This window comes from Salmo salar, chromosome ssa16 (assembly GCF_905237065.1).
Source record: "Salmo salar chromosome ssa16, Ssal_v3.1, whole genome shotgun sequence".
NCBI classification, from domain to species: domain Eukaryota; kingdom Metazoa; phylum Chordata; class Actinopteri; order Salmoniformes; family Salmonidae; genus Salmo; species Salmo salar.
In genome coordinates, this window is record NC_059457.1 from 4788904 (window position 1) to 4811376 (window position 22473).

At 39.2% G+C, this 22473-nt stretch overlaps 2 protein-coding genes across 3 annotated transcripts in view; both read left to right on the forward strand.

Moving 5' to 3' along the window:
• The first annotated feature begins 1171 nt into the window (after positions 1-1171).
• Positions 1172-14931, forward strand: pmge (Bisphosphoglycerate mutase). Of its 2 annotated transcripts, none has more exons than XM_014147618.2 (3): positions 1172-1276; positions 4984-5611; positions 6426-14931. In XM_014147618.2, the coding sequence occupies exons 2-3, from the start codon at positions 5011-5013 to the stop codon at positions 6599-6601; spliced, it is 777 nt and encodes a 258-aa protein (XP_014003093.1). In that variant the 5' UTR covers positions 1172-1276; positions 4984-5010; the 3' UTR covers positions 6602-14931.
• Positions 14932-17981: 3050 nt separating this feature from the next.
• Positions 17982-22473, forward strand: part of LOC106573078 (non-muscle caldesmon) — a 66807-nt gene continuing 62315 nt past the window's right edge. The window contains exon 1 of the mRNA XM_014147751.2: positions 17982-18122. The gene's annotated coding sequence lies outside the window, so the exon portion shown is untranslated. The remainder of the gene's footprint in view (positions 18123-22473) is intronic.

The following is a 22473-nucleotide window of genomic DNA, read 5'->3' on the forward strand; positions in this document are numbered from 1 at the left end:
CGCAAATTCAAGTTTCCAAAAGTGACATAGAGGAACCAGACCAACAGATTCTCAAATTAAAATATTACAAACCGTTAACTTCACAGTATGATCTTTCAATGCACACTCTATCCAAGTATGGGATATATTATTATGCGAATGTATAGCTACAAGCTCTCTGAAGATAATAAACCTTTGTTCTGGTCGATATTCTAAAAAAGAATGTGCTACCATAAAAGCAACACAGATTTTTTTTGACAATAACATTTGAATCAAATCAATGTTCAGACAGTACATATTCGTGTTGGTATATGAGACTTTATTTTGAAACCTTGCTATGTGGCAATATAGATTGGAAATCTGACCATGAAGATCATTGAGCTGAAAGGCAAAAAGTGACCTCAGTTGAAGAGGGTAAGAGTATCAGCTGAAGCAATGTTGGGGGCTCTGCTGGGAGCCAAGGTCAAAGTCTGTTGACTTCAAGGCCAACCTCAAGACTGTCAAAAAGGAGGAGAAGGTAAGGGAAGTAGTAGTTTTACATAGTAAGAGTCTCTTGCATTGTTATATGTTTTCTATGGATGAAAATCAAATTTACGTCATACGATAGATAATTCTAGTCATTCAATAGAAAATGATGTCTTATTTTTAATGGAAAGTAATGTATTATTTTCATGTAATTTATTATGAAATGTTATTTATATGACGTAGTATGTACACAAACAATGTTGGATAGTTAGAAGTTATTCATAAAATTGTGTTACTGTCAATAAAGCACTTATTAACATTGCATTATCATTGTCACTTGTATGGTCAACAGTCAGCTGCACAGTTCATCCCACAAAGTTAATACTGCGTTTGCGTGTGTGAGTGCGCGCGTGTGTGAGCGCGTGCGAGCTTGCGCATGTTCTTTGCATTGTGTATCAATCATAGTATATACTGTCGTTTTTTTAACAAAAAAACTACAGTATTTCCCACCTTGCAGGCAAAACATTGACATAGCAGATACTTAATAATGTCCACATTCAGTGACTTTTAAAATGTAGCCGTCTAAATATGTCATGCCACGCCTTCTTCCTCCATGACGACGGCTCCAGACAGCGCGAGCCGTTCCTTTCATCCGTCCATATATGGGCAGCACACGTTACACAAATCCCGCCCAAATGTGAGACTCACTGCTTCGATTGGACCACAAGCTGTCAGTCGTGGACTTCTTTTGAACGCTCTCGATGGCGTTACAAAATATCTGTCATCAGTCACGACTGCACGACAATTGGTCTAAACTTGTAACTCACGCAGGGTAAGGTGGTATCCATGCTATTATTGTAATACATTTTCAGTTTTAATTGTTATTGACCCGCATTTTGTTGCTTGCCGTCTTACACTCGTAAAAACGCATGCACGTTATCTGGATTCTGGACAGAGTAGGCTACCAATGTATGAGATGACAAGTGCAAGGCATCCCAGCTAACGTTAGCTGCTTTTATTGTCTGTTGATATGATGTAATAATATGGTATTCCGTATTCATTACGACACAGGGAATGTGTCATAGCCACATTTCGTTGTTTAGATTCAGCGTTACCCTGTTCAATTATGTTTAACTCGGGTTAACATAACCGTGTGTTGGTTTGTAGTATGCCACTTGAAATTATTGACCTACCAGACCCACCCCTTAAACCTCTCAGCCATGTTGATGATGGCTACTGCTTCTGCTTCTGATATGACTCTCATTAACAATAGAGTTGCATAGTAACACAAGTAACATATTAGGCATTAGCAAGCGGAGTTGTGTACATGTAACTAATAACAGTGCTTAATTAATTGTGTGTGCCGTGACAAAACGTCTGCGCGGGTGGAGGGTGACCTCAGTGGATCTGGAAGGGGAAAAAACACCTTTTATAATAAAGCATTGCATGCATATCATCGCAATTGCTAGTGCCCTAGAGCAGTAGAGTAGAAGCACTTACAGAAGTTGCAAACATGGGGAACATTTTTAGTAGTTTATGGTCCGGGAGAAATGGGGCCTTTTATGAACGCATTTCATGCATTTCTAAAATGACTGGAGATGGCAGATGCCACACAAATGATCGAAATGACAGTTTACTTTGACACAGACAAACTGAGAATCTGAGATCAATAAAAACAACCTTGTCTTGAATCCATCAATGGCCTAGGCCTCAACCTGGTCTCAGAGCATTTTGTATTATTCTGTACGTGTATCTGATATGCTCCATTTAGTGTGATAAGTTATGTTTGGTATGGTTACGTAAGACCGATGGTTACTTAAGTGGGGTGTTTGATTGGGGTGGATGGGTGGGTGTATAACCCAAAGGTTGCGAGTTCAAATATCATCACAGACAATTCTAGACTCAGCAAAAAAAGAAACTTCCTCTCACTATCAACTGCGTTTATTTTGAGCAAACTTAACATGTGTAAATATTTGTATGAACATAAGATTCAACAACTGAAACATAAACTGAACAAGTTCCACAGACATGTGACTAACAGAAATTGAATAATGTGTCCCTGAAAAAGGTATGTCAAAATCAAAGGTAACAGTCAGTATCTGGTGTGGCCACTAGCTGCATTAAGTACTGCAGTGCATCTCTTCATGGACTGCACCAGATTGGCAGTTCTTGCTGTGAGATGTTACCCTGCTCTTCCACCAAAGCACCTGCAAGTTCCTGGGCATTTCTGGGGGGAATGGCCCTAGCCCTCCATCCCCGATCCAACAGGTCCCAGACGTGCTCAATGGGATTGAGATCTGGGCTCTTCGCTAGCCATGGCAGAACACTGACATTCCTGTCTTGCAGGAAATCACGCACAGAACGAGCAGTATGGTTGGTGGCATTGTCATGCTGGAGGGTCATGTCAGGATGAGCCTGCAGGAAGGGTACCACATGAGGGTGGAAGATGTCTTCCCTGTAACGTACAGCATTGAGATTGCCTGCAATGACAACAAGCTCAGTCCGATGATGCTGTGACACACCACCCCAGACCATGACGGACCCTCCACCTCCAAATCGATCCCGCTCCAGAGTACAGGCCTCGGTGTAACGCTCATTCCTTCAACGATAAACATGAATCCGACCATCACCCCTGGTGAGACAAAACTGCGACTCGTCAGTGAAGAGCGCTTTTTGCCAGTCCTGTCTGGTCCAGCGACAGTGGGTTTGTGCCCATAGGCGAAGTTGTTGCCGGTGAGGTCCTGCCTTACAACAGCACAACAAGCGCTCAGTCCAGCCTCTCTCAGCCTATTGCGGACAGTCTGAGCACTGATGGAGAGATTGTGCGTTCCTGGTGTAACTCGGGCAGTTGTTGCCATCCTGTACCTGTCCCGCTGGTGTGATGTTCGGATGTACCGATCCTGTGCAGGTGTTGTTACATGTGGTTTGCCACTGCGAGGATGATCAGCTGTCAGTCCTGTCTCCCTGTAGCACTGTCTTAGGCGTGTCACAGTACGAACATTGCAATTTATTGCCCTGGCCACATCTGTAGTCCTCATGCCTCCTTGCAGCATGCCTAAGGCATGTTCAAGCAGATGAGCAGGGACCCTGCTCAAATGTCTAGCAACCCAAGGTTGCAAGTTCGAATCTCATCACAGACCTTAGCATTTTAGCTAATTATCAACTTTTCAACTACTTACTACTTTTTAGTTGCTTTGCAATTACTAAGCCTAACCTTTTTAGCTAACCCTTCCCATAACCTTTACCCTTTTAGCTAACCCTAACCTTAAACCTTTAATCTAACTTCTAAACTTAACCCTAACCTATATCCCTTAGCCTAGCTAACGTTAGCAAGCTAGAATTTGTAACATTTGTTTTGCAAATTTGTAACATATTGTACGTTTTGCAAATTCATAACATATAAGACATTTTTGCGAATTCGTAACATAATGTACGTTTTGCAAATTTGTGACCTATAATCAGAATTGTAATTTTTAACATATCATACGAAATGGGTGATGGACATCCACAAATGAATACATACTATACGAAACGTAACATATCATACTGAATTCATTGTTCACATATTTACGTACAGAATAATACGAAATGCTCTTGAGGCCAGGTTGTAGGCCTAGGTGTGTGGAGACACATTGTAGGCTACAATATGAGGAAATTATAGTCCGAAAAATGCTTTCCAATTTCACTGAATCACCCAATGATGCGCAGCTCAGACGTTGCTCATGGCCAACTCGTTTCTGCCAAAAGCCTATCTCTCTCTTGTTTAACTTCCCAATATTGTTTTACAAAGTAAATCAAGTATTTTTTTGTTGTTGCCTAAAGCAGACAGCTTTGAGTCTTCTCTTTTCATCAGGAGCCATTTGCTTTCTAACCTGTGTTTTCCCGCGACAGCAGAACTTCTATAACTTTGGCAAATCTATTTCAATTGGCATGGCTATGATTCTGTAAGGAAATACATGATGGTGCAACACTGGAGAGATGAGAGTTTTCATGTCTATCAGAGTAGCGGGAGAGAGATCATGTCAAGTTGATCTCATTCTAGTTCTGTGGGAGATATAGGCGTGCTTCTCATACAGCCATGGCCACGCGTTGGTTTCAAACAGAGGTTACTATGTTTGGCAAACCGTAAGCCCAGGCCGGCACAACTCGAATCATAAGCCCGGGCTGGCCCAACCTGCGGGGGTTGAACTTTCACCGCTTTTATTATAATTTTTACATTGCAAAAGGTGAAAATAATTTTTCATGCCACGAAAGGTACCGGATTCAATCAAATAGGTTCTGGAACAAAGCAGTCCAAAACTGAGAGGTTCCGGCTCAAATTAAGCACTGGTAATAATACAAAGCACCTGCTGCTGTACATTTAGGTTGTTGAAACTCATCAAGTAGCCTATTTGAGACTTGTTGAATAATTCTTATTTAAGTTGTGTGCTAAGTGACTGATGATGTTAGCTGGCCACAGTAACAGTCCAGTGCATTATGTAACTGAACCTGCACCCTTAGCTTCTATAATTCCACATTGTTTGTTTGTGTACAGTACAGGCTCCTGCTGCCAGCCAGTCTTTCCGGATGTCCAAGTACAAAGTCTTTGTGATGAGGCATGGAGAAGGGGCCTGGACCAAAGAGAACCGCTTCTGCAGCTGGGTGGACCAGAGGCTGAGTGAGGATGGGGTCAAGGAGGCTCTAGCGTGCGGTCACCTCCTAAGAGAGGCAGGCTACCACCTGGATGTGGTCTTCACATCCCTGCTCAGTCGCTCCATCCACACAGCCTGGCTGCTGCTAGAGGCCATGGGGCAGGAGTGGGTCCCAGTGGTGAAATCGTGGCGGCTGAATGAGCGCCACTATGGTGCTCTGATCGGGCTCAACCGCGCCGAGATGGCCCTAAACCACGGCGAGGAGCAGGTGAAACAGTGGAGGAGGAGTTACGACCTCACGCCACCGCCTATCGACAAATCACACCCTTACTTTCTGGAGATCTACAACGACCGGCGGTATTCTACTTGCGATGTTTCTAAAGAGGATCTCCCTAAGTCGGAGAGCCTGAAGGATGTCTTAGAGAGGCTCCAGCCATACTGGGATGGCACCATTGTGCCGGAGATCAAACAGGGGAAGTCGGTGCTCATCTCTGGCCATGGGAATAGCTGCAGGGCACTGCTGAAACACTTACAAGGTATAACTGGTGTGTGTGTGTGTGTGTGTGTGTGTGTGTGTGTGTGTGTGTGTGTGTGTGTGTGTGCAACCCCACTACGCTCGACTGCATCAGCTCCACCATTATTACCATTGACATTTGCTGCACTGCTATTGTCCTTTTTAGTTCTCTTTTGTTATTGCAGATTTGAGTAAGAGCTGCATGGCCACTTTCTCTTTCACTTCCGTTTGAATCTACAAAGGGAGTTCGCTAGGCCCTCTATGCTTTAGGCCTAGTTCGTAACTATCATTCACTCCCATTTGGTTTCTAGCAATATATATGAGTTCCAGAAATGGCACATGGTTGAACTTGTACAAAAAGGGCACTAGGTTTATGTTACATCAGGCTACTGCCATGAGATCCACATTGACCTTTTAGCTCCTCCACTGGTCACCCTGTAACTTTATAGACAGTTATGTAATGGGGATATTATAAATCATCTATGCTATATAGCAGGAATTTTTGTCTTGCTCATTTGTTGTTAAAGATGACCTACGTTATAGTCCTACAGTAAAGTCTGTTGCACATAAGAAAGTTTATTCCCTTATCTGTTTGTTTTGATTTGGTTTTAATTGGTTATTGAGCACTCGGATAAAGCTTACTTCAGATAGCCCGTGTACAGAAATCAGAAAAGTTGGTAGCGCTTTACATAACAATATGGGATAAAGCTGTACTAACATAATGATTATATTATCTTCATGGTGATAGTATAATAGTATGCCACGGGTTGTTGGTTTACTGTGGTTCACAGCAGCACAACACTACAAATCAAACATTATCTCTATTATTTCAACAGGTATCTCAGATGCTGATATCGTCAACGTGACGTTACCCACAGGAACGCCCATTCTGATTGAGCTGGATGAAAACTTCCGGCCCACCAAACCCATGCAGCTCCTAGGAGACCAGGAAGCAATCCAGGCAGCCATCAGGAAGGTGGAGGATCAGGGGAAGGTCAAACAAACAGCCTGATTGGCCTGAATCTAGTCAACTGAAAACTAGTCATTCTAGATTCAAAAATCTTGTCAACTGAATTATATTCATTGTAGATACTAGTGATTGTAGAATCTAATCAACTGTATTCTAGTCATTCTGGAGTGGATTCTAGAATCTAGTCAACTAAGACTAATATATGAATTTGCCCAGGCCTGGGCTAGCACTTATTTGGTTGCCTGTTATGCACCATTAATCAGATTCACTCAAAGCTGAATTCTTGATTTAATTAAATCAATATTAAGTACATGCTATTGTAGTCAGTAAGTCTCACAGTGAATTGACTATACATAATCGTGGTATGGACTTAACCCAGACTACCCTATTGGGTGCAACAAGGAAACAAAATAATATTGTTTGTACAGAAATAAGTTGTGTGCTGAAGGGAGTTACATTAACAGGCATATTTATCGTTAACAAGCATATTTGGTAATAGGCTGACTAAGCGTGTATTGAGGCATTAAAGGAATAGCAGAAAGTGAAACCATCAAATGTTCCTTTAAAAAAAAAAAAACATTTTCAAACCTCTGTCACTGCCATTATTCTCAATTTCTGTAGGACTTTGCGATGCAATTTTGTTAGTTCTTACAAGTGAATTATGACTGACAGAATCTAGCAGTAGAATATGAGCCAGCACTAACATGTACAAATTATGTTATTTATCAAGAAACTTTAAAAGCACTTCATAACAAGTATTACCTCATTGAGACTGACAGCCAGGCTATTCATTCCAAGACAGGTCGGTGATTGTGTGATCAAAGCTTCTTTTAGTACAGTAATGCTGTAAATGTGTTGTTGAAAAAGATAGGTCAAACTTGATAAGAACATGTCCGCTCATATGCTACATGCTAGTTTAAGAGAAGTTCATATGAAATAACTGTAGTGCTCATGCGGTTAATCATAAAATACCTACGTTGACATGCTGATTTATGACTTGCGGTATAATTTGACACAAAAGCTTCTCTTGTTTCAATTTGTGACCCGCCACCAGGATTCGGTCCTATGTAGCAAAATTTGAAATTGTATTTTTTACATTGGATGAAAGTAGAGACTCAGAGCTAGAAAATGGTAATTGATACACTGCAGCTGAGGAACAATGGAAAATTAATTCTGCTTTGAATGTTGATAAACTTGTAACCCCATTTTTGAGAAAGTTGCTATTAATGTTTTGGTACACCTACTGGAGAGCTCTTCTTTGTCTACACCCATTCAAGATTGTTCACACCCTCTTAAGCCTCACCCATCTCTTTAAGGATTCATATGTGAGCCCATGTGCTAAACAGAGGGAGTAGTGTAGTAAACATCTAAAGATTTCTAGGCTAAAAGGGGTAAAAGTGGTAGCCTACAATAAGGGAAAAACTCTAGGTAAAAATATACTTTATCTAGTCCTATATCCTAATCTGACTTTGGTGCAGGTCATGTTGTTCAACACATTACTAGCTCTGGTAAACACACACTATATCAAATCAAATCTATGTTTATTTAAGGTGTAAACGGTACAGTGAAATGGTTACTTGCGTAGTAGTAATATAAAAACAGAAAGAGTCCAGATAAAAATTTTGTATAGTTATTAGATGACGCTTACCCTGACAAACCTGTCTAAATTGATGGGTCATGTGTAACCACCCCACGGCCACATCTAGCTAAGTGGATGGGTCACTATTGTCTAGACATGTACACTTGTTCATGAAATACAATAGATGTCTGTAATCAACCCGTCACACCTGGCGAACTCGATGTAATCATCTGGCGAAGTTCAGTCTTTTGTTTAGACCTGCAGCTAGCTAAACAATGAACCGGCATAATCCCAACTCAATCTACAACCAATAGAAACATTTTCATAGCTGTAGTATGTAGCTGTGGTGGTAAAGCTAACCAACTAGGTTCAACGTTAGCTAGGTAACATTAGGCTATAACTAGCATGGCAAATGGATTTCTGATTTCAATACATTTTATTTTTTAATTGCAACAATAGTAACAATATTACACATCAATACAGGGACATTCCTGTGAATACAATAAAAACAATGAAATAATAAAACACCAGGCAACCCCCCCCCCCCCAAATAGAATAATTCAGGACATTATTAATGTGACAAGGCAATGAGACATTAACAGCCATTCAGAGACATGACTTTTTCAGAGACATGAATTTTTCCAACTTTTTAAGTTTCACAAGTTTGACAGATTTATAAAATTGTAACAGTTCAATGAAAAAAAAAAAAATACAAAATAAGACATTTTTCCACCCCATTTACATTTGTGAATATAATATTTGGCCAAGAGAATAATAATGTTAATAAAATAGTTATGATCGGAATTACAAGGACAAGCAAAATGTAATTTAACTTCATCAAAGGTAAACATAGGTAATTCTGGAGATTTTATACACAACCATTCATGAATTTCAATCCATAGTTTACTAGAATGGCGGCATGAAAAAAATAAATGCTCTATAGATTCTGAATCAGAGGAACAAAAAACACAAGGCATTTTGTCAAAATTGAATCTTTTGTACAAGAAATCATTAACAGGGATGACTAGACAAGTAAGGTAAAAGGTAGTCGCTTTTGACCATAGCATGGGTTGGTCACTTCCATAGCAATATATCGAATTATAATCACCAAAAATTACTTCATTAACAGCCAATCGTATCCACTTATTGTTGCATTTTTTTATCCAAAAGATTCACGTCATTAATTTGCAAACTTGGAAAAGAGGGAACAACCTCATAATATAACAAACTGTTCTTAATAAGTCAAAGTAAAGGAAGTGAAATTGCTTTGCAAATCTTCATATGTTCTCTCTGAGTAATATTAACCTGAAATTTACCAATGAACTCATCAAATGGCAAAAACTCCCCAGTGTTGTCTACCAAATCGCATACAAAATGAATACCCTTGTCAAACCAAAGGCCTTTGAAAATGGAATTCCTATTAATTTTAATAACTCTATTATTCCAAATCAATGTTTTGTGTGTGTGTGGGGGGGGGGGGATTGTGTTTGAATATCATTTTCCAGAAAAATAACATTTGCTGGTGAAACTTAGACAATTTCACAGGTACTTTTGGAGGGTCAAAATCACATTTCATTAGGAATTCAAGTCCACCAAGTTTATTAAACAGACTGTTAGGGATGTGATACCACATAGAGGTAAGATTAGACAGACACAATTTCAACCATTTAATTCTAAAAGCACCCATTAGACTCAAAATCAATAGCCTGTAAACCTCCACGATCATAGTCTCACTAATTGTGATTTCTGAATTTGTGTTTTATTCCTCCAAACAAATCTAAATATAACAGAATTTAAAAAAATGTATGTTATTAGAAGAAAGAAAAAGGGACTGATTTGGTTTATCTAGAATCATTTACCCATCTGTCTTGGACAAAAGAATATGACCCAAAATTGAGATATATCACATTGCAGCCACTGACTTTATTAAACTCTCATGGAATTAATCCTATTATCGATGTTTAAAGATTCTCGATCTGAAACATTTTTTGTGATAACAATTCCTAAATATTTAACTTCCTTTTTAACAGGTATGGAGGCAATGTTGATAGTCACAGCAAAGAATTGGCATGAGATCACATTTGTTAAGGATGAGAGTCAACCCAGAGGCCATAGAACATTTCTTGATTCTCTCAATAGCCAAGGGAATAGACACTCTATCCTTTAGGAAAAGGGCAGTATCATCTGCAAATTGACTGATATTTATATCTTTACCAAAAAAACAGGTCCATTTTAAATTCTCAGATTTGTTAAGAAATATGGCTAGTAAATCTGTGGCTAAAATAAATAAGAGGGGAGATGGGACAACCCTGTATAATTCCTCTAGCAATAGAGAAACGAGGGGATGTACCATTACTAATAGCCACCGAACTGCTAATATTATACAGTACATTATCCTTATCACTTAACAGAAATCCTACCAAAACCCAAAAGTAGAGTTCTAAATTAAAAGTTGTTCAGGCATCCCTGTAGCTCAGTTGCTATAGCATGGTGTTTGCAACGCCAGGGTTGTGGGTTCGATTCCCACGGGGGGCCAGCACAGAAAAAATAAAAATGTATGAAATGTATGCATTCACTACTGTAAGTCGCTCTGGATAAGAGCGTCTGCTAAATGACTAAAATGTAAATGTAAAATGTCTAAAGTGTCAAAAGCCTTAAAAAAAATAATCTAAAACCAATATAAATTCATCATCTTCTATGAACACTGTAATCTAAAATATCTAAAACCAATCGTTTATGGTTATGGATACTCCTTCCTTTAATGAAGGCTGATTGAGTTTCACTGATTATATCATTAAAGCCTTTTTTTCAGCCTATTGGCATAGACATGGCTAGTAACTTATAGTCAGTTGCCAACAATCTGATTGGTCTCCAATTGTCCAGGTAAATAGAGTCTTTATTTGGTTTGGGTATAAGAACCAATACCCTCTTTGTAGACCGAAAGCAATAACTCTCTAATATCAGGCCAAAAATGTTGATAGAATTCAGGAGTCATGCCATCCGGTCCAGGAGATTTACCTATAGGCATTTGTTTAATGGCTTAGTCCAACTAAGTAATATCTATATCAGAATCACAGAGTTTCTTAAACGTTTCTTCTATAGGGTTAACAGAGTTATTAACTGAATCAAAAAAGGAATTCAAGTCACATTCTGAAAGATGAGATTGATATAGTGAACTGTAGAAAGAGTATTTTCTTATTAATCACTTCAAGATCATCAGATATAGTGTCATTTACATAGATGGATGTAATACTATTCCTAGTCTGCCTACTCTTCTCCAAATGAAAGAATTAAGATGTGTTTTTTTCTCACCTTTTTCCATCCATTTGGCCTTTCAACGGATGAAGGCACCCTGTTCCTTTTTCATCTTCATTTAAATCAAGTTTATTGCTCAGCCTGTTAATATCAACTTGGAGGATCTTTTCTGAGCTAGCATTTTACCAGTAGTGATGGCAAGACATTGAATTCTGAATTTAATAATTTCCCATTTGTTATTAGAAGAAAGAGCAGGATCGAGACGGGTCTCTTTGATAAGAGCTTTAGACTGAGTCATTTTGTTTACATTCTTTAAAAGAAAAGAGTTACATTTCCAGTATGCTTTAGAAAATCTCTTGTCATTATCAAAAGGAAAGAATAATGGAACAATGGTCTGTCAGAGGAGCTGAGGAAATACTACATTCACTGACAAGATTGATAAGATTGGATGATACCAACCAATTATCAATTCTAGATTTTAATTGTCTGTCGCTAGTTGTAGAGTTGAACCAAGAAAATTGTTTTAAAGTTGGATTCTGTGAACGCCAAATGTCGGAAAGTTGAAAGTTGGAGCAGAAATGTAGAATGAAGTTATTAAAACAATGGGCTGAATGCCTGATGGGATACCTATCCATCCAGTAATCAGGAGCAACATTATAATCACCTCCAGCAATAATGTTATCTGTAGAATATTTGTTTTTCAATTAAGACTTCACTAATAGATGTTAGAAGAATATTGTTTTTTGACTGTATGTTATAACCATAAATATTTACCAATATGTAACATGACCCTTTATATTCGAAAACAATAGTTATCAAGTGACCCTCAGCATCACACCTGCTTTCTAAAACTGTACCTGGAAACCGTCTGAAAAGTATTCCCACACCAGCAGAATGAGATGAGCCATGGCTAAAAATGATCTTGTCACCCCATTGTGAAGTCCAAAATTTGAAGTCAGCATCTGAGGAACGTGTCTCTTAAAATAAAAAAACAATTGCACTTTAATGAATCTTTACAAAAACTAAAAATTGCCTTGCGTTTTAAATTGTTACGTAAACCCCTGGTGTTCAGGGATAAAAAGCAAAGAGAAATGTTGAAGAGAAGAGTATCCGAGATAGAGTTGTCTAGAATAAACAGGGACCCTGAATATAAAGGTAGCATACGCTCTTCAAAAATGTACTTGACGAACAGTAACGACCGTAGGCGAACAGTAACGACCGTAAAAGGAAAATAAATGGAAAGCCCGTGTAATAACACATATTATATTAATAGTTTAGATCTTCAATTGAACTCTCAAACTTAAAATAAAAACATCTCTGACAGCTAATCAAGCCATATGAAAGATAAATGGAGATTTACTTACATAATATCAATCTTGAAATGAAATGAATAAAAGCTAACTGATATCTTAGTATGCCATCAAATGAGAATCAAAAATCAGTGTGCTTACGTTGGTTAATGTTCACATTCAAAACTCGCCACTACAGACAGTATGGCCCTATGCAATATCACCTATATGTGGTGTTCAGATAAACGATTGCATGAATAAACTCACCAGTTGAAACGGTATATGGCTTCATTAGCCTACTACTGTATAAGCAGGCCAACTCATGAAGCATAAATCAGTCAGTCATGTGGCTCCACCCTGCGGCCATCAGTGACAGCAAACCCCTCGCGAAAGGAGGCTTTTTTTCTCCCTGCGTCTTGCCTCATCGACTTGTGGCCACAGCTTCGCATGGGCATCCCTGTCGCGCTTGCTCAAATCTTCTGCAAAGCAAATGCCTTTCTCCCTGTAGATCGGCGCAAGTTTGGCAGCTCTCCACACCTCGTCTCTCACGTTCCTCAACGCAAACATCATGATGACCTGTCTGTGTCTGTTCATCTCCTTTCTCTTATCTCTGAGACAGTGTACAACATTTACAGCGATGTTCATAGCAGGGGGATATGGAACAACCTTCCCAATAATGTCAATCACAATCCCTCTGATATTCTCACCATCAGTGGATGGGCTGGACGTTCAGTCTCAGCCCCCATCGGCGCTTGTATCGGTCCTGTTCATCACTGGCTGTGCGCAGCTTGTTTTCTTTTGTCAGGGCATCAACTTTATTTTTCAACAGTTTCACATCAGTGGTAATATCCTTAATGCCTGCTGCATTAAACTCTGTAGTTTTGTGGGGTTTCCAAGGTGTCATTTGGACACCTGTACCGAAGACTAATTCCTCCGACCTCGGTACCGTTACTTCTGGGAGAGTGTCAAAATCTTCCATATAGTTGACAGTATCTACCTCGGTTACGACAGTTACCTCTACATTTTTGCTAGCTTCCATCTCAGCTAATGTTACTAGCTAGCTAGTCTTGGCTGAACTTGCTTGAAGTATAACAAAGTGGAAAAGTGTTGTTCATTAAACCAAAAAAAGACTACAAAAATTCAGAGCATCAATGTTGTTGAGAAATGTAGCAAAACGTTTGTAGTTCTCGATTGATAATGTTGTCTTACACTGCGGTAGAAAGGACTATCAAGACATAGTGAGCAGCTCACGTTATAGACAGAAGCATGCTACATGGCAGACCAATCCAAACTCATCTCCCGGCATGTCCAGCCCATCCATTATCTCAGACAATGTTACCTTAAAAGTATTCTTAACATAGTTTAGGTTATGTGAACACCACTGCATTTTCAATTGAATACAATGCTACTAAAGATGTTTTAGATTTGTACATTATTGGGGTACTAGTATTCAGGGCTGGTCCTGGCCGTTCTGCCGCCCTAAGCGAAACAAAAAATGGCCGCCACTACAAGAATAATCCCAGTAAGCAAAATTAAGTTGAAAAAACGTCTAGAATAAGTATTTTTCCAGACGTTGAGGTTGGGTTCAATTTAAGCTCTAAATGAAAGTTTAAAATAGGTATTTTCTTGTCGTTGAAAATAGGTATTTTATGGATGTTTAAATCAGGTACATTTTTGGTTCTGAATGAAAGTTGAAAATATATGTCCAGACCGGAAAAAATCGAAGAAAAAAAAAAGTCGACTTTGACATTATGCGGCATTGTGTGTAGGCCAGTGACAGAAAAATCTAAATTCAATACATTTCAAATTCAGGCTGTAACTCAACAAAATGTGGAAAAATTCAAGGGGTATGAATACTTTCTGAAGGCACATTGTTTGTGGGGCATTACTGTGATGTTTTTATTTTTTTTTATTTTATTTTTTTTATTTGTTTTTACACAGGGAAGATACATGTATGTTTGTGTGTCTCATTTTGTATTGTACGCCTGTCTGTCGGTCTAATATTATTTTTTGCGCTCTGTCCATCTGTGTCATAATAACCATTATATTTGGTGTTGTGGTCTTCAGGTCATTAGGGAAATGATGACTAATATTATTACTTAATCCCTAAAACCGTAAATGTGTAAATATATTGCTACTACAAAATACTGTAGTCATGTCCTGTAATATTTTCTGTAATGTGTTATCCCCCCGGTTATACTAAATGTTCAGTGATGACATTAAGTATTAAACTTAGTTTGAAAACTTGACTTTTCCATTTGATGGTTTGCATGGTGGAAATACAATTAAAGGGAAATGGCTCACTCTGTAACTGTAACGAATGCGCTGAGAGTACAGGGAGTGAGTGTTTTAATAAAGAAACAATACAATAAACTCAAACAACACACCGACATGAAAACAGAGTCAATAACACCTGAGGAAAGAACCAAGGGGAGTGACAGATATAAGGAAGATAATCAAGGAGGTGATGGAGTCCAGGTGAGTGTCATGAAGGGCAGGTGCGCAAGACGATGGTGACAGGTGTGCGGGATAATCAGCAGCCTGATGACCTATAGGCTGGAGAGCGGAGTATAAGTGACAGTAATGATATGACTGTCTCAGAAGTTTTCTTTGGGGTAAAAATGCCAAAGATGTTTCAAGGATGTAAAAGTATGTCAGTGTAGTTGCTAGTGTATTATGATGAAAATGTTCCTTGAAGAAAATGTCTGTGCCTACCAGTTGAAGCTGCAGTTTTCCTGAATCATGATACAGTCAGGTGAACTGCAATGAGCAAAGCCCATAGATAATGAACCTTTTCGTCAGGGTGACCACAGGCAGATACAGGGGGGAGTGGCTGTTTTAGTTATTTGGCATGAAGGAGAAGACTGGGACTGTGCCAAAAACCATCAGTTCTGGGATCAGGCTAACAAGAATGAGGAGTATGGTGTACAATATGATTCTTATTCCCCCTTCTGCTTAAATTGAGCTTGCATGTTGCAAAGGAACCAATAGAAAATTCAAAAAAAGTGTAAACCTCACCCACCTTACTTGGGTAGTTGGTCCTTCCTTTGCTGCTATAACAACCTTCACTCTTCTGGGAAGGCTTTCCACTAGATGTTGGAACATTGCTGCGGGGACTTGCTTCCATTCAGCCACAAGAGCATTTGTGATTAGGCCTGGCTTGCAGTTAGCGTTCCAATTCATCCCAAAGTGTTTGATGGGGTTGAGGTCAGGGCTCTGCTGGCCAGCCAAATTCTTCCCCACTGATCTTGACAAAGCATTTCTGTATGGACCTCACTTTGTGCACGGGGGCATTATAATGCTGAAACAGGAAAGGGCCTTCCCCAAACTGTTGCAACAAAGTTGGAAGCACAGAATCGTCTACAATGTCATTGTATGCTGTAGCGTTAAGATATCCCTTCACTGGACCAAACCATGAAAAACAGTCCCAGACCATTATTCCTCCTCCACCAAACTTTACAGCTGGCACTATGCAGTCGAGCAGCTAGCGTTCTCCTGACATCCGCCAAACCCAGATTCGTCCGTCGGACTGCCAAATGGTGAAGCGCGATTCATCACTCCAGAGAACGCATTACCACTGCTCCAGAGTCCAATGGCGGTGAGCTTTACACCACTCCAGCCGACGCTTGGCATTACGCATAGTGATCTTAAGCTTGTGGGTGGCTGCTCGGCCATGGTAACAGATTTCATGAAGCTCCCGACAAACAGTGGAACTCAGTAGTGAGTGTTACAACCGAGGACAGCACTCTGCGGTCCCTTTCTGTGAGCTTGTGTGGCCTACCACTTCGCAGCTGAGCCGTTGTTGCTCCAAGACGTTTCTACTTCACAATAACAGCACTTACAGTTGACTCGGGCAGCTCTAGCAGGGCAGAAATTTGACGAACTGACTTGTTGGAAAGGTGGCATCCTATGACTTTGCAACGTTGAAAGTCACTGAGCTCTTCAGTAAGGCCATTCTACTGCCAATGTTTTTTTTATGGAGATTGCATGGCTGTGAGCTCAACTTTATACACCTGTCAGCAACGGCTGTGGCTGAAATAGCTGAATCCACTCATTTGAACAGGTTCCACATATTATTGTACATATACTGTATCCTTTGAATATGATTGCTCTTTTATTTAGGTGGACAGAGGAGTTTCAATTAGCTGCTGACTGGAGTAGTAACATATCCTTGTTTGGTGGGAGGCTACTGCAGCTCTTGTGTTCTGGCAGGAGAGAGAGATGTCAGCTGTTGGAAAGGACTTTTATAGTCTCTTTTATTTACTTATACATTTCAGCGTGGTTCAGATTCTTTTTAGATTACTGCATTGACTTCCCATCTCACTTAATATAACTCAATTTAAACTGAATATATTGCCAGTTTGCAAGCACAGTATAAGTAAGCTACACTGTATATTTATTTGTTGGTACATTTTCTGCCAAGCACATTAGTTATTGGTCTCGCAGCACTCGCCACTCTACTTAGTTTGTATATTCTGACCTGAAATAGCTGCATCCAATAGCTGCCAGTATGGTTAGTAATTAACTATGTAATTATTAGCCTACAGCTTTATTGAAAGCAGTAATGGTTTCCCCAATACCCTTTGAATTAGGTATTAGCCCTTAAGGATGGTCTCCCACCTATAGTCTGCCTATCCGTTTCTAAAGTATGAATCAGACAACATTCCCACCTGGACCATGTCATGGTGCCCCTCCCTTGTTCTCTTTGCCCTGCCACATTTTTGTACATTTCACATCTGTCACATACCAAAGCTGCTATATGGCCAGCTATAGCATAGTGCAGAGTTTCATCACATTATTTGGAAGTATTTGTTGAGAGAACAGCCAAAGTCTTTCAATATTGTTTTCTATTTATTTCTTCAAAAACATGATGTCATTTTTTTTGGTGAAGTTTAATTGTGGAGATAAGGTGGCAGGTAGCCTACCGGTTAAGAGCGTTAGAACAGTAACAGAAAGCAATATGTGGATGTTCCCTTAAGCAAGGCAGTTAACCCACTGTTCCCCGGCCGTCATTGTAAATAAGAATTTATTCTTAACTGACTTGCCTAGTTAAATAACGGTTAAATAAAAAATATATATTAATTGCTCTGGATAAAAGCACCTGCTAAATGACTGAAACATATATAAGGATGCTTCATCATATTAGAAAGCAATACTTACTTTTTATTTGTTGAAGAAAAATACATTACAACTCTTTAGTATTGCTTTTATCGTGATTATTTATTATTACGGAAAGCCAACCGTCTCCGATACACATAGACGACTACAAGTACAGAGAGAAATAGCCAATGTAGCCTAAACATTTTAGAAATGTGAGCGAGACAGGAGGAGCCACAACTGCACCATAGCCAATGGATAAAAGCTCAATTGTTTCAACTCTCTCCGAAGCTTCTGACATCGAACATAAAGAAACAACTGAACTTGGCTTTCTGCAGGACAGGTACGTTTGAATTAAATATAAACTTTACATGTATTAATTTCACACGCGAGAATATGTGCCACAACTCACCGCGGAGCATCGTTGCCATGATTTTGTGCGCATCCCATTTTCCAAAGGAAATCGAGGCTTATTGCAGGCTAGGCTGCGGGTATAGTTCAAAAATAGTACGTTATTCCTCATAGTATGAAATGAAACGATTTCACATAAAATGTTTCCCATGTTTGCTGTACGTTCTTTAAATTGATAATTGCAACACAGTTCACTAGTTTATTGACTCAGTAGGGTAACGTTGGATAACTAGTACCCCTTAAGAACAATTTCCAATTGCTGCGACAAAAAGCAAGATTTGGTAAGAAAAGACATAATAAAAAAAGTAGATATCAAACAAACTATGAAGAAAAATAAGAGGGCCCCAACACACTCACCTTACATTTGACTGTTTTTATTAAAAACGGATTACATTTTATATCTCTAAGCAAGTGGATTATTTATCTTTCGGCTCCCCTAATTGTATACAGGGCCTTCAGAAAGTATTCATACCCGTTGACTTATTCCACATTTTGTTCCACAGCCTGAATTCAAAATGGATTAAATATATTTTTGTTGTTGATATTTTTGCAAATTTATTGAAAATGGAATACATAAATATCTAATTTACATTAGTATTCACAACCCATGTTAAAATCACCTTTTTGCAGCGATAACAGTCTGGATGGTACAATATTTGCACATTATTACTTTTTAATTCTTCAAGCTCTGTCAAGTGGTTATTGATCATAGCTAGAAAGCCATTTTCGAGTCTTGCAATAGATGTTCAAGCCAATTTAACTCAAAACTGTAACTAGGCCACTCAGGAACATTCAGTATCGTCTTGATAAGCAACTCCAGTGTATATTTGTTTAAGTTATTGTCCTGATGTCTCCCAGTGTCTGTTGGAAAGCAGACTGAACCAGGTTTTCCTTTAGGATTTTGCCTCTGCTTAGTTCTATTCTTAGTAATAATGGACTGTTTCTTTTTATCCTAAAAAACTCCCTAGTCCTTGCCAATGACAAGCATACCCACAACATGATGCAGCCACCACCATGCCTGAAAGTATGAAGAGTGGTACTCAGTTACGTTTTGCCCCAAACATAACACTTTGTAATGGGGACATAAAGTTAATTTCTTTGCCACATTTTTGGCAGTTGTACTTTAGTGCCTTATTGCAAACAGTATGCATGTTTGGAATATTTTGATTCTGTTCATGCTTCCTTCTTTTCACTCTGTCATCTAGGTTAGTATTGTGGAGTAACTACAATGTTGTTGATCCATCCTCAGTTTTCTCCTATATGGTGGATCACTTTCACTCTCCGGATCAGAGTTCACCCTCTCCATTCACCAGCGCATGTTGAGAATAGTGTCAATATCTTTAGTTCATAACAGCAATCAAAACAATCAATCCCCAATACATGAATTGCTTCACTCATATAGTTATTAACATACTAAACTCAAATCAATCCTTCGTTTTAAAAAGTCATTCAGTTTCCAAATCATAATCAAAAACTCAATTAATTATCCAATCAAAATTTAGAATGACGTTGCTCAGTGATTCAAATTGGTCCTATCACTCAAAGTAAAAAAAAACTCAATTTAACACACATCAACATTGGCAGAATGTACATTTATATTAACATCCAGTATAATTATCCCATAATTCTACTATTAACTTTTTTTTATCACGATTATAATACAGAAATTAACCACCACACCTATCACAGCCATTAACCTCTGGGACTGTTTTAAAGTTACCATTGGCCTCAGGTGAAATCCTGAGCAGTTTCCTTCCTCTCTGGCAACTGAGTTAGGAAGGACGCCTGTATCCTTGTACTAACCGGGTGTATACACCACCCCAAGAGTAAGAAATAACTTCACCATGCTCAAAGGGATATTCAAGTTTTTACCTATCCACCAATAGGTGCCCTTCTTTGCGAGGCATTGGAAAACCTCCCTGGTCTTTGTGGTTGAATCTGTGTTTGAAATTCACTGCTCGGCTGAGAGACCTTACAGATAATTGTATGTGTGGGCTAGTCATTCAAAAATCATATTAAACACATGCAACTTGTTATGTGACTTGTTAAGCAAATTTTTTGCAATTTTAAATTCGGGCTGTAACAACAAAAAGTGGAATAAGTCAAGGGGTGTCAATACTTTCTGAAGGCACTGTAATATACAACATTTCAAGATCTGACATAATTAGATATACCTTTTTATAAAATACTAAATATTAAACCAACTTTCTTCAGAATCGTTTTATTAGATGAGACAGAATTTTATTAGCAAGTGTAGTGGCAGCCAGGGAAGGTTTGACACCGCTATATTGATTGTTATTACTAAACAATGCTTAATAATGATATGATGCAAGGGAAATTATATAAATAGGGGAGGAGAGTTTTTGGTAGCAAGTTAAGAAACAATGAAGAAACGTTTATTTTCATAATCTTTAGATTCTCAAGATTTATTTGTCCCTTATTCAATCTGAATATAATTAGAGAAAGAATAAATGTACATCTTTTACAACATCCATTTACCAAAGATGTGAACTGCATTCTGCATTCCCTTCGAAGGGAAGAAAGACTTAGGGCTGGATTCAAATAGTAGTGCCGAAGATCTGCATTGTAGCGCGGTTGAAATTTAAGTCGTTTTCAATTGAGCCGACATATGCAGCGTTTCCTGTGAATGCAGTCTCAGCGAACGCGGAAACATTTCCTTTAAATTTAAATCACGCTATAACGCTGATCTTCAGCGCTACTGATTGATTCCAGGCCTTAGGCTATTTTAGCCTTGTAACAGCGCCATGGTCTCAACTGCTAAACTAGAACACATGCCTCAGACACCTTGTGAATCATCAGAGACTCTTTGTTTTTGAAGCTTGGTTAGTAAGAACTCTTATTCCAGACATGATGATGAGCATGAAGCCAGTCTGGTGATATGAAAGCAGCCACAGACAGTCTCAACTTGTTTGAAGTATTTTCTTGGGCTTTAAAGGCGTGTCATTGAAGGCCACTCTGCATTCATCACCCCAGTTATAGTCACATGCACGTGCACACAGGCACACATTCGCTCGCACCCACACACACACACACACACACAACCATGTGGAGCCCATTGGAAATATGTGACCTGCAGAACAAAACGGGATGGTGAAAAGAAAGAAATGGTAAATTGAGCATTCCTCAATCATGAAGTAAGAGTAAGCTGAAACCCATGGATTTTGTTGATTTAAGTAGCCTAGCTTGCAGATGTTTCGCCAGCCAGTAACATAAAATAAAAAATTCCTAGGAATTACACCACACAGTACCAGTCAAAAGTTTGGATACACCTACTCATTCAAGGGTTTTTCTTTATTTGTACTATTTTCTACATTGTACAATAATAGTGGACATCAACACTATGAAATACCACATATGGAATCATGTAGTAACCCCCCAAAAATGTCATTCTTCAAAGTAGCCACCCTCTGCCTTGATGACAACTTTGCACACTCTTGGCATTTTCTCAACCAGCTTCACCTGGAATGCTTTTCCAACAGTCTTGAAGGAGTTCCCACATATGCTGAGCACTTGTTGGCTGCTTTTCCTTCACTCTGCGGTCCAACTCATCCCAAACCATCTCAATTGGGTTGAGGTCGGGGGATTGTTGAGGCCAGGTCATCTGATGCAGCACTCCATCACTCTCCTTCTTGGTCAAATAGCCCTAACACAGCCTGGAGGTGTTTTGGGTCATTGTCCTGTTGAAAAATAAATGATAGTCCCACTAAGCGCAAACCAGATGGGATGGCGTGTCGCTGCAAAATGCCGTGGTAGCCATGCTGGTTAAGTGTGCCTTGAATTCTATATAAATCACAGACAGTGTCACCAGCAAAGCACCCCCACACCATCACACCTCCTCTTCCGGAGATCATCCGTTCACATACTCTGCGTCTCACTAAGACACGGCGGTTGAAACCAAAAATCTAAAATTTGGCCACATCAGACCAAAGGACAGATTTCCACCGGTCTAATGCCTATTGCTCATGTTTCTTGGCCCAAGCAAGTCTCTTCTTATTATTGGTGTCCTTTAGTAGTGGTTTCTTTGCAGCAATTCGACCATGAAGGCCTGATTCACACAGTCTCATCTGAACAGTTGATGTTGAGATGTGTCTGTTACTTGAACTCTGTGAAGCATTTATTTGGGCTGCAATTTCTGAGGCTGTTAACTCTAATGAACTTGTCCTCTGCAGCAGAGGTAACTCTGGGTCTTCCTTTCCTGTGGCGGTTCTCATTAGAGCCAGTTTCATCATAGCACTTGATGTTTTTTGCGACTGCAGTTGAAG